The sequence below is a fragment of the Cervus canadensis genome, chromosome 26 (assembly GCF_019320065.1).
Source record: "Cervus canadensis isolate Bull #8, Minnesota chromosome 26, ASM1932006v1, whole genome shotgun sequence".
Classification (NCBI taxonomy): Eukaryota; Metazoa; Chordata; class Mammalia; order Artiodactyla; family Cervidae; genus Cervus; species Cervus canadensis.
In genome coordinates, this window is record NC_057411.1 from 46,538,361 (window position 1) to 46,551,586 (window position 13,226).

At 46.7% G+C, this 13,226-nt stretch overlaps 1 protein-coding gene across 2 annotated transcripts in view; it reads left to right on the plus strand.

The window, feature by feature from the left end:
* The window catches only part of BST1 (bone marrow stromal cell antigen 1), a 30,552-nt gene that overhangs the window by 493 nt on the left and 16,833 nt on the right, over positions 1-13,226 (plus strand). For both annotated transcript variants that reach the window (XM_043448285.1, XM_043448284.1), the window contains exons 2-4: positions 1,173-1,299; positions 4,031-4,166; positions 9,645-9,727. In XM_043448285.1, the coding sequence (XP_043304220.1) occupies positions 1,173-1,299; positions 4,031-4,166; positions 9,645-9,727 (346 nt within the window). The remainder of the gene's footprint in view (positions 1-1,172; positions 1,300-4,030; positions 4,167-9,644; positions 9,728-13,226) is intronic.

A 13,226-nucleotide genomic window follows, 5' to 3' on the forward strand; every position in this document is an offset into this window, starting at 1 on the left:
ACAGGGGGGAGGGGTGGGATACAGGGGGGAGGGGTGGGACAAAGGGGGGAGGGGGTGAGACAAATGGGGAGGGGTGTGGGGTGAAGAGGGAGGAGGTGGGGAATCTACTGGGTGCCTGAGTGCGCTGTTGGGGTCTGGAGGTGAGTCGTGTGTGTGTGTGTGTGTGTGTGTGTGTGTGTGTGTGCGTGTGTGTGTGTGTGTGTAAAGATGAAGAGGAGGGTGTGTTTGGGGGCTGGTGGATGAGGATGAGGCAGCGGTGTGTTTGGATCGCAACCAGCTTAAAATTTAAGCAGAATGCTCAGACCCAGGAACGTGGTCTCCAGCTGGAATTCCCGGAGCCCGACTCCTTTGGGAGTTCACATTTCACATCTCCTCATTTACAGGCCGTTTAAAAGTCTGAGTCTCTCTTGCCAGCACTGTGGTTCGTAGTAATTTTTGTTCCTTCTTGGGAGACACCTTTTCAGTTTTCACAAGGCCCCTTTCTTGTGCCATTTGTTTTTATTGAGACGCATTTTAGGCAAATAAAAAAGAACAGAGAGTAACACAGGGAACACCCATGTTATTCACTGCCCAGCATGAGAAATACCAAGGTAGGAAAAGGGTGGAAAGTGTTTTTGGAAAGCCAGGCGGGACTTAGGAGTTGCTGCACGCTCTGTAGGTCATGCTTCCTGCCTTAGTGGGAGGTGGAATTTTTCCACACTTGGTCCTCACTCCTGATTTTATTAACACGAGGTCCTGCCTGTCCGCCTGATCTCACCTGGCCTCCAAGCGCAAGATGGACCTGTGTCTAAGTGAAGGGGCACCTAAAGCCAGGAGCCCATGTGATTTATCAGAATTGTCTCCTTCTAGCTACCTGCATTTTCTGCCATCTCTGTGAGCCTGTTCTAAGTTCCACGAGATGTATGTGGCACCTCTGAAAGACACTTCCACTGTCAGATTTCTAAATCCATCACCAAAGTTATTTTTCTTCCTCTTCTGAACTGGGGTCAACGCATGAGTCATGGCAATTTCCTGTCTTTTTTGTATGCCCACTTCTGCAGTGCTGATATTTGACAAAATCGCTCATAAAAAAACTTGGAGAGAGAAGAGGAAATGTATCACACTGGAATGTAGTCTTTAAAAAAAAAAACAAAAACCAAAAAAACCCCAAACAAACATGTGCTTTTCTGCAGGGACAAGAACTGCACAGCCATCTGGGAAGCCTTTAAAGTGGTGCTGGATAAGGATCCCTGTTCTGTGCGCCCCTCGGATTATGACCTTTTTATTAACCTCTCCAGACACTCCATTCCCAGAGACAAGGTAACCCTGCCTTCGGACTCTGCTCTGCTTCATCAAGCAGCCAACTCCCAAGGAGTGCCAGTCGGCTGGTGGGAAGGCGACTCTGTCTTCACTCGTGCCCCTGCGTCCCCTCCCTGTCGTGGGCAGAAGGAGCTTTCTTAAGTCAAGAATTCAGTGTAGGAACCACTAGAACATCAGGGTGTCACCACACATTTCCTGCGGGACCGCTACACCTGGCCAGTTCTGAATAGTCTCCATCCTAATCTACCCCAGAGGCTTGAACCTTGAAGACTTCAGAAACACCCCCTCTCAATATTCTTCCAGGAGACCAGTCCCTCCTCTCATCAGGCCTTAAGATGATGTCCATTCAGGACCAGTTTCTTTAAGAAACTGGTTAACATGTACACAAGTGGTTTACATGTGTGCATCCTGTCTGCACTTGAATCCCTAATACAGTGGAAGTAAATGAAAACATCCTTGTAAACTGCTTGTTTAGAACAACTCCTTGAATTTAGAGAATGCTAGATACCATTTTTATTTCTCTGACATAAATTCTTTTTTTCTTAATGAAGGGCATATTTATTTTTGACATAAAAACTTGATTTTTTTCATTGTAAAGTCATGTAGTACTGATGTTTACAAATGAAAACATCTGACTGTTTTTTTGTTTTTTTTTTTTTTTAGGTAGAGTCAGGTGAATGGAACTGGGAGGTTCAAATGTATAATAGGCTGAAAACATGCTTTTTGAATATATGCTGCCATTTGAATCTTGCAGTCATTCTGTCAGTGAAAAGAGGAGCTGTTACTGTTTTTTCTTTCTTTTTGGCTGCACTGTGCAGCATGAAGGGTCTCAGTTCCCTGACTAGGAATCAAACCTGCAACCCCTGCAATGGAAGTGCAGCGTCGTAGCCATGGGACGGCCAGAAAAGTGCCTGCATGCATGCGTGCTAAGTCGCTTCGGTCATGGCTGACTCTTTGTGACCCCATGGACTGTAGCCCACCAGCTTCCTCTGTCCATGGGATTCTCCAGGCAAGAACACTGGAGTGGGTTGTCATGCCTTCTCTAGGGGATCTTCCTGACCCAGGGATGGAGCCTGCATCTCTTAGGTGCATTGGCAGCTGGGTTCTTTACCACTAGCATCACCTGGGAAGGCTCAGGGGAGTGCCTGGGAGCAGCTATATTTGTTCTCCTTTCTCATAGACTTTGAGACTCATGAACACTGAGCTACTCTTATGTACCAGGCATTGTTCTCAGGGTTTCAGATGCAATAGGGAACACAGTCTGCCCTTGGGTACCATCCAGTCTAGACCGAGACCCTGGTTGGGATACTAAGGATATGATGGCGTGATGAGGGGAATATTGTCATTTGTGTTATTAGTGTCTGAAAACACTGTAACTTTATAGGAGAAAACTATAAAGTATAATCTAAAAGCAATGTGTTTTTGAGGCACCTTACCCTTTAGGAATCCATCTGTGATTATACGTCATCTTAGTCACAGCTGTGAGAGAAGAGAAAGGGTTCATACTCCCCATTTTCCATGTGTGGAAACTGAGGCACAGGGAGATGACTTAGCGTGTTCATGATCACACATTTAGGGTGTTACAGACCCAAGATTCAAACCCAGGTCCCTTGATTTTAAAAAAATCTATCATTTTTTAAGTATTAGAAAATGTAAGTACGTGTGTGTGTGTGTGTGTGCGCGCACGCTTAGTCACTAAGTCATGTCCAAATCTTTGTGACCCCATGGACTGTAGCCCACCAGGCTCCTCTGTCCATGGGATTTCCCAGGCAAGAATATTGGAGTGGGTTACCATTTCCTCCTCCAGGGGAATCTTCCCAACCCAGGGATTGAACTGTGTCTTTTGCATTGGCAGGCGGATTCTTTACCACTGGCCCACCAGGGAAGCCTATATATATGTATCTACTTATCTACTTTGTTTTTACTGCTGGGAAAATATTTCTTAACATTTACATGTTACCCTTGCAATAAAGGGAAGAGAGCTGGTGTGCATTAATCACTCAGCCACGTCCAACTCTTTGCGACCCCATGGACTATAGCCCACCAGGCTCCTCTGTCCACGGGTTCTCCAGTCAAGAATACTAGAGTAGGTAGCCAATCACTTCTCCAGGGGATCTTCCTGACCCAGGGATTGAACCCAGATCTCTTGCATTACCATCGTCTGAGCCACCATCTAAGCCATCAGGGAATACCTATCTACTTTTTGTCACTGCTGGGAAAATATTTCATTAGCATTTGCATGATACCCTTGCAATAAAGATGTTTGCTGGTGGCTCAGATGGTAAAGAATCTGCCTGCCATGTGGAAGACCCAGATTTGATCCCTGGGTTGGGCTTCCCACGTAGCTCAGTCGGTAAAGTATCTGCCTGCAGTGTGGGGGACCTGGATTCAATTCCTGGATAGGGAAATTCCCCTGGAGAAAGAAATGGCAATCCACTACAGTATTCTTGCCTGGAGAATCCGATGGACAGAGGAGCCTGGTGGGCTACAGCCCATAGGGTCACGAAGAGTCAGACACGACCAAGCAACTAACACGCACCTGCAATAAACAGAAGAGAGTGGGCAGCCCTCCCCAAGGGGGTCAGTAAAGACAAAGACAATATTTGCCTGTCATAAGGCAAGTCTCAGTTGAATGAGAACTGATTGTCCTGAGTTGTCTTCATGATGCTGTGCCTGAAGGAATCTGTTGTGATTTTTTTAATGTTTTCATTTTGTGTTGATTTTTCCTCAGTCCCTGTTCTGGGAAAACAACCACCTCCTCGTCACCAGCTACGCAGAGAACGGCCACCGCGTTGTGCCGCTCTGCAACGTTCTGTACGGCAGGCTCGGAGATTTCTTGAACTGGTGTCGACAGACAAATGCCTCAGGTGAGACTTCTGCATGTATCACAGGAAAAGTCAGTGTTCCTATCTACTGTGGGGCTTCCCTGGTGGCTCAGCTGGTAAAGAAACTGCCTGTAATGCAGGGGACCCTGGTTCTATTCCTGGGTTGGGAAGATCTGCTGGAGAAGGGACAGGCTGCCCACGCCAGTATTCTTGGGCTTCCCTGGTGGCTCAGCTGGTAAAGAATGCACCTGTCGTGCAGGAGACCTGGGTTTGATCCCTGGGTCAGGAAGATCCCCTGGAGAAGGGAAAGGCTACCCACTCCAGTATTCTGGCCTGGAGAATTCCATGGACTGTATAATCCATGAGATTGCAAAGAGTCGGATACGACTGAGTGACTTTCAATGCACTTGCCGTTTTTGTTAAATGCTTTCATATGCATTTATCTCATCTGATTGCCCTCAAATCCTCCCTCCCAGGTAAAGTGGTCGTCATCATCATAATAATTAATAACAGTAATAGAGAGCATCCATCTTTGCTAGGTGCTGTTCTAAGCACTTTACATATGCAGTATGTTCCCTACATATGAACGAGTTGCATTTCAAGAGTGTGTTCGTAAGTCCAATAAGGTAAGCTAGGTACCCGACTAACACAATCAGCTACATAGCACTGTACTTTTCACACAAACAATACATAAAAAACAAACACAAGAATAAAGAAAACATTTTTAACCTTATACTACAGTACCTTGAAAAGTACAGGACAACAGCTGGCATACAGGGGCTGGCATCCAGTGAACAGGCAAGAAGAGTTACTGACCAGAGGAGGGGGAGGAAGTGGGAGATGGTAGAGCTGAAAGGTTGTCAACAGTCGGAGACAGAGGGCGAGCTGAGATTCACTCGCGCCCGTTGTTGACGGTGCAGGTTCTGGCTCCTTGCTGGAACCAGATGCACACCCACATCTTTGAAAGTTCGCAACTTGAAGCTTTGTAGTAGGGGAGTTACTGTATTAACTCATTGAATCCCTGCAATGGCCCCGTGGGATAGTCCTCTCCTGATTCCTGTTCTGACAAACGAGGAGACTGAGGCACAGCAAGGCTGAGACGCTAGCTCGGGAGTGCGCAGCATTGTTAGCAGCAAAGTTAGACCGTCTGATTTCAGTCCTGCGTGACTCTATCTCACTATCCTCAGAGAGGTAAACTGAAGCTGAAGGCAGTTAAATGACTTGAGGAACTGGGGCCAAGATTCACCCCTCTTCCCACTGGTTCTGAAACCACTCCAGACCACTAGCAGATATTTTGAGATTCAAATTGTCAACTGAAAAAGAAAATGCACAGTGTTAGAGCGGCAAGTCAGTTTCCTGTAGGGCAGCATGAAGACTATAGTCTGGGAGACAGCATTTCAGATAGCGCTGAGAAACTGCTCTAAAGAGGCAGTGGGGAAGGTCAGTGTTACATATGATTTTGGTGAAGGGGGTGTGTACAGTCAGGCACTCACTTTAGCAAAGACTGGCTGCTAGTCACAAGGAGCAGACATCACCACAAAGGATTTTAGTGCTTTTCTAGGTACGAGGAGATGCAAGAATTGGGTTCGTAAAATCTCTTGAAAATATCTGTCTGAGGACCTGTTCTGCCAGTTTTTCCCAGAGCACAGAGCGCCTCATTTTTGATCTCCACCCTAAACTCTTTTCAAGAGGTGTTGAAGGGCAGCAACTGCAGTGGCTCATGATTTATCCTTGTAGAGGTGGATGGCAAGTGCCAACTTGTAGTTGGAGAAATCGCAATGAAAGTTAAAGTCACAGAAGCCAACCTGATGGTAATGCAGATACTTCTTATTCATTGACTCCTGCTGGCAATAGAGTGGTCTCTGCCCTCAGGGAGCTTGTAGCCTTGGTGGTCGGTGGGAGGTTGTAGCCTTGGTGGTACGCAGGGGCGGGGCATTTAGTCCAGAGAGATGTGCTCTGAGGCAGGAAGGACTGGCCACTCAGGAGTAAGCAGAGAGAGACACCAGCATGGATCAGAGACTCCAAAAGCTTCCCAGAGGCTCTTAGCTCTCTGTGAATCTTATACACTGAGCAGGACCAAGGCCAGCAAGGAAGTGGGTGCAGGGAGGTGGTCCCTTCGTGAAGACTGGAGATTCTTCCTCCCTGGGTATTGGAGTCACTTTAAAAGTTAACTTCAGTTCAGTTCAGTTGCTTAGTCATGCCTGACTCTTCACGACCCCATGGACTACATCACCCCAGGCCTCCCTGTCTGTCACCAGCTCCCAGAGCTTGCTCAAACTCATGTCCATCGAGTTGGTGATGCCATCCAACCATCTCATCCTCTGTCGTCCCCTTCTCCTCTCGCCTTCAGTCTTTCCCAGCATCAGGGTTTTTTTTCCAAGGAGTCAGTTCTTCACATCAGGTGGCCAAAGTATTTGAGTTTCAGCTTCAGCATCAGTCCTTACTGATGGGTTAACTTACTGTGTATAACTTATGGGTTAACTTACTATATATAAGAGTTAGCTTACTGTGTATAAAATAGACAACTAACGGGAACATACTGTATAGCTCAGGGACCTCTGCTCAGTGCTCTCTGGTGACCCCAATGGAACGAAATCCAAGAGCGTAGATATATGTATACATGTAGCTGATTTAGTAAAGAATTCACCTGCAATGTAGGAGGCCCAGGTTCAATTCCTGGGTTGGGAACATTCCCTAGAGAAGGAAACAGCAACCCACTCCAGTATTCTTGCCTGGGAAATCCCATGGACAGAGGAGCCTACTTCCTACAGTCCTTGGGGTCACAAAGAGTCAGACGCGACTGAGCCACTCACACACACATAGCTGGTTCACTTTGCTGCAGAAACTAACACAACATCGTTAAGGAAACTATACGCCAATAAGATTTCTCAAGAAAATTTAAAAGAAATGTTAACCTAAGCTCAGTTCTGTTTGTCCTCCATTCATTCATCCATCCATGAAGTTCGTAGAGTACTTGCTCCACGCCAGTGTTTGCTCTTCTAAGCACTAGGAACACAAGACAGAATAAAACCAGCAAAATAACACCTCACCCTTACAGGGGTGAAGATAAGATCATAAATAGGCAAGTGATAATTTATAGTCTGCCAAACGATTGAAGGCTATGGAGAGAAATGAAACAGGGAAAAGAGGGTAGGGAGTGCTGGCTGGTGGGGAAAGGGACATGCAGTTTTACTTGGGCCCAGAAAAGGCCTCACTGAGAGGCTGGTATTTGAGTAGAGGCCTGAAGGAGATGAAGAACATTTCCTCATGCAGGGAACTGTAAGTGCAAAGGCCCTGAGATGGGAGTCTGTCTGGCAGATTCAAGGAACAGAAAGGCAGGCAGTGAGTGAAGAGGCAAGTCGTCAGCTACTAGGCTAGGGGAATAAAGGGCATGATGGCTCAGGACACTGGCTTTCACTTTGAGTGAAATGGGAAGCATGGCAGGGTACAGATCAAATGTCTGTGGCCATTCTTCCAGTGGACTGTGATCAGGAGGCTGCAGTTTGATTATCCTGCAGAGGGTGGGGGAGGCTGAAGGGGGAGCGTGATGGAAACACTGAAGAGAGGGAGCTGTTACTGAGTCACTCAGTCGTGTCCTATTCTTTTGGACCCCATGGACTGCAGCACGTCAGGCTTCCCTGTCCTTCGCCATCTCCCGGAGTTTGCTCAAATTCATGTCCATTGAGTCAGTGATGCCATCCAACCATCTCATCCTCTGCTGCTCTCTCCTCCTTCTGCCTTCGATCTTTCCCAGCATCAGGTTCTTTTCTAATGAGTTGGCTCTTTGCATCAGGTGGCTAAGGTATTGGAGCTTCAGCTTCAGCATCAGTCCTTCCAATGAATATTCGGGGTTAATTTTCTTTAGGATTGACTGGTGTGATCTCCTTGCAGTCCAAGGGACTCTCAAGAGTCTTCTCCAGCACCACAGTTTGAAAGCATCAATTCTTCGGCACTCAGCCTTCTTTATGGTCTAACTCTCTCATCTGTACATGACGACTGGAAAAGCCATAGCTTTGACTAGATGGAAGAGAGGGAGACTGTGGTATAATAGAAATGAATATTTGGTCTTGGTCCCCTGGTTTCTGGCAAGGCTCTTGAAAACCTTGGCTTCAGGAGTGATGAGTGTCTTGTATGGTAATGCGATGACAGTGGTTGGGAGCTGCTAAGTAACTTTTGCTGGGGGCTGCTTGCCAAAAACACAGAGGCATCATTAGAAAGCTGGAACTTTCAACCCCATCCTCTGTCCTCTGGGAAGGGGAGCAGGACTGGAGATTGGGCTAATCACCCACGATTGACTCAGTGACACCTACATCATGAAATCTCCATAAAGACCCCTGTCTGATGGGGTTCGGGAAGCCTCCAAATTGGTGAGCACCTTAAGATGCTGGTGCACCCAGAGGGGATGAGGAAGCGCCGTGCCTTTCCCTTCAAGATGTTCACACGGTGCCCTGCTTGGTTCTCCCTGGAATGAATTGTCAGTGAGCACTTTCTCCTTTTTTTTTTTTTAATAGAGTAAATGGGGGACAAATCCCATTTTATAGCTGCTGAATTTCACACTTAAAATTTTTAAATGCGGTACATTTTAACATTTTGAATATTTTAAATGTTATAAAATTTCTGCTTTCTGGCTAAGGACTGTTATTTTCTTGGTCTGTTTTTCTTGTATTTACTTCCAAGACTTGTGCTACTTGCAGAAGACATTTCTCCCAATAAAGCAAAAAAAAAAATATATATATATATATATATATATACATGTTATGCATATACATTTAAAATATTTATAATTTTAGTATGTGTATAATTTATAATATAATATTATATAACTTTTGGATATATATATATATATATATATATATATATGTTGGAGTAGGAAATGGTAACACACTCTAGTATTCTTGCCTGGAAAATTCCATGGACAAAGGAGACTGGCAGGCTACAATCCATGGGGTCACAAAGAGTCAGACACCACTGAGTGACTGAGCACACACACCCACATCAGTATATGCACCACTGACTAGAGCTCCAGCAGAGAAATACCCCAACTGTTCAATTCTCCACCTTCTTCACATTTGTGTGGAGCAGAATGACAAATATCTTCTTATCAGGGGTTGGATGTTCCTCACCAGGCTTCTTGTGGTCTAGGTAGACAGAGCTATGAATTGTAAGCCCATACACATTCTATAGAAAGCAGTTCAATATATTTTGTGGAGGGACTTCCCTGGTGGCCCAGTGGTTAAGATTTTACCTTCCAATGCAGGGGATGTGGGCTTGAGCCCTGGCTGGGGAAGGCTCAAGATCCCACGTGCCTTTTGGCCGTAAAGCCAAAATGTAAACCAGAAGCAATAGTGTAACAAATTCAATAAAGATTAAAAAAAAATCCACATTAAAAAAAATCTTTATATGTGTACCTATAGTGGACCCAGCAAATATTTTCAATAAATCCCTTCCTGTTTTTTTTTTTTTTTTCCCCTTCCTGTTATAATCCTTGAAATGAAATGTGTCTGTCTGTTTTCCCTGTAGGACTCGACTACCAATCCTGTCCAACATCAGAAGATTGTGAAAACAACCCTGTGGATTCTTTCTGGAGAAGCGCATCCGTCCAGGTAATCCTAGGATGCGCGGCTGGGTGGCAGAGCAGGTGTGGAACCTGGGAAGAGGGGGCCGGAGTGTTCAGAGGCATCACTGAGGAGGAATGGGCCATCGCCTCATTCCTTAATTTCCACGAGTCTCACTTTCTGCCACGTTCTGATTCAGCCTCTCTGCTCCATAAAGGCGTGAGGATTTAAGAAGCTGAAATGCTTAATGCAGTGCCTGGGGCAGAGAAAATATTCTGAATGGTAGCTTCAGATGGGGATCTTAAACAGTCGTTATTATTACTGTTGTGTCGCGGTTGTTAGTATTTCAAACCAATGTGATGTTGGTTGTGATGTGAAGTGGTGTAACCCCTGCTTTATGGGAGAACCTGGGATGCCTGAGATTTATATGTGGGGTCAGAAGCATCCAGAAGGCTGATATTCTTGGGGAAGGAGATGATAGGAGACCAGAGATAAACTCGAGGCGCAGAAAGTGAAAGTGAAGTCGCTCAGTCATGTCCGACTCTTTGCGACCCCATGGACTGTAGCCTATTAGGCTCCTCCACCCATGGGATTTTCCAGGCAAGAGTACTGGAGTGGGTTGCCATTTCCTTCTACAGCAGATCTTCCCGACCCAGGGATCGAACCCGGGTCTCCCACATTGTAGGCAGACACTTTACCGTCTGAATCACCAGGGAGGTCCCATGGTCCCCTAAAGGCCAGTCTGTTTCTTAGAGAATATCATAAGCAGATTTAATAGTGATCAATAGCTAGAAAACACCAGTGACTGCAGCTTACATTTGCTGTCACCAGCATTAGACCAAAGATTCCAAATAAGAGGGTGACATTTTTAGATCAATGCCCGACAAAGATCAGTCAACTGTTAGCTGCATTGGCTAGGAGTCTGGTGATGTCCGGTCCTGCCACCGAGCCCCTTTCAGGATTATCTATGTCCCTTTTGGTCTCATTTCCTATCCTGGATCACCAGGTGTCTACCAGGGCCACTGTTAATCAGGGCAAGAGGCACTTTGGTCAAATCTTCCGCTACAGGGAGAGTTTGGAACTAAGCAGAGGGTGGCTCCCGACAAAGGAGTTCTTCTTCCTCTCTCTCCTGCCAGCTTCGGGGAGCCCTCGGTCTGTGCTCACTCCCCACAGGTTCTGCCTGGAGTGCATACTCCAAGGGGTGGGCTGCCTGAGCCCCTCATTGAGGAGTGGGGGACTGCGTGTGGCCACATCATCACCTGAACGTGGGGTCCTAATGACCACGCAGGGGTGACGTCAGCATCGTATGCAGAGAAACCCACGTGCTACCCAGTGGACCTTCCCCATTTCAAAGTGTGCTCCAAGCCACCTCTGATTTAAAATGGGAGTCTCATAACCATGCTCACCCTTTATGGCTGGAGAAGGAATTGGCAACCCTAGTGTTCTTGCCTGGAGAATCCCATGGACAGAGGAGCCTGGCGGGCTGCCGTCCACGGGGTTGCAAAGAGTGGGACATGACTGAGTGACTAACACACACACAGACATTTTACAATTATCCTCAGATAATCCTCACATTATCCTCAGAACATGCTGGGGAGTCTGAACATGAAAAGAGATAGTATAACATTGATATACTGATGAGGAGAGGATCTGAACCATGGCAGAGAAATATGCCATAAATAGTAATATCATTTTAAATAATTTGATCATCACAGCACTCCTATGAGTAGAGACTCTTACTACCCTTGTTTTACAGATAGGGAAACGAGGCCAAGAAACTTAATCAGACTAATTACTGAGCTAATAAGTGCAGCAACCGGAGACCATGACTTCATACAGCCTCACTGTATCTGCCTTTTTCTTTTTTTTTGACTGTGTCATGCGGCATTCAGGACCCTAGTTCCCCGACCAGGTATTGAACCTGTGCCCCCTGCAATGGAAGAATGCTGTCTTAACCACTGGACCACCAAGGAAGTCCTGGCATGCTTTGTTTTAATGAAAAAAAAATTATCACTAGTTTAATAGCTGCTCATGATAAAGAATGACAAATTATAAAATATATAAAGAAAAAAACTAATCATTCACATTCCTGCTACCTAAGAGCAAATCGTTGGTCGTCAGACCTTGGCATCTGCAGGTTTAACCTCGAATGTTCGCATATTTGGAAGCAGTCTGAGACAGGCGTGGTGGCATGGAGCAGTGTTGTGGCCGGTATTGGGCGGCCAGGCTCTCCTGGTGGCTCAGACGGTAAAGAATCCACCTGTGATGCAGGAGACCAGGGTTCGACCCCCGAGTCAGGAAGATCCCCTGGAGAAGGAAATGGCAACCCACTCCAGTGTTCTTGCCTGGAGAGTTCCATGGACAGAGCAGCCGGGCAGGCTACAGTCCATGGAATCACAGAGTTGACACGGCTGAGCAACCAACGCTTACAACTTAACACTGCCAGAGAACAAGCCCAGCCTTGCGTATCTCAGATCTGCGCGACAGCCCCGCCCTGCTCCACCTTCATCTGGAAGAAGCATTTTATCAGGGAAATCATATGCTCCAGTAGTGTGCTGAGCAGCAGATTGGGGAATTTCTCTGGCCCTGTCTCTGCCTTCGGAATTTCGGGGGTTGACTCATTCCCACACTTCTGCCCATTCATCTTCGTGTTTTTCTTTATTTATTTGACTCCCCTGAGTCTCAGTTGTGACAGGCAGGATATTTTCAAGTTGCAGCACACGGGAGCCAGGTCCCGGACCCGGGATCGAACCCTGGCCCCCTGCACTGACGGCGCAAGAGGCTTAGCCGCTGGACCACCAGGGAAATCCCCGCCCATTCATTTTGAACGGAGTTGAGCGCAAGCCATGCCCTGTCCATCTGTCTCACACTTTGCTCTGGGTGTAAGCGCTTCTGGGGCTATGGCCAACCTTCTGTAGGCTTTTACTGGCGGCTGGGTCGTATTTCAGACGTGTGAGCGCCATGATGAACTTACCCTTCCCTCTGGCTGACTGTTTCAGATTGGTTACAAACCGTGCTGTGGAATAACTCTCTGTGCTCCAGGGGATCCTTCCTGATGTTTCCTGAGTATTTCTGGCTCATCTTCCGGGCATGTGTTTTGCATTCATTCTGTCTCTTGAAGTTACTTCTGTGAGACTTGCACTGGCTAATAGGATGTGAGTAGGAGTGACTGCGTGACTTCTGGGTGCCTGGGTGCGTGCCAAGTCTCTTCAGCTGTGTCCGATTTTTTGCGACCCCACGGACTGTACCCGCTAGGCTCTTCTGTCCATGGGATTCTCCAGGCAAGGATACTGGAGTGGGTTGCCATTTCCTCCTCCAGGGCATCTTCCCGCCTCCAGGATCAAACATGAATCTTCTGTGGCTTCCCCATTACAGGCAGATTCTTTATCACTGAGCCACTGGGCAAGGCTTGAAGAACTGGTCTGTGGCTTGCCACTTTTTCTCTCCCTTCACTGATAAACTATCCACATCTGCAGATATGGAGACTTCAAGTTGGGTCCCAGAGCAGGAGCATATGTAGGAAAACCCAAACCCCAAATCCGAAAAC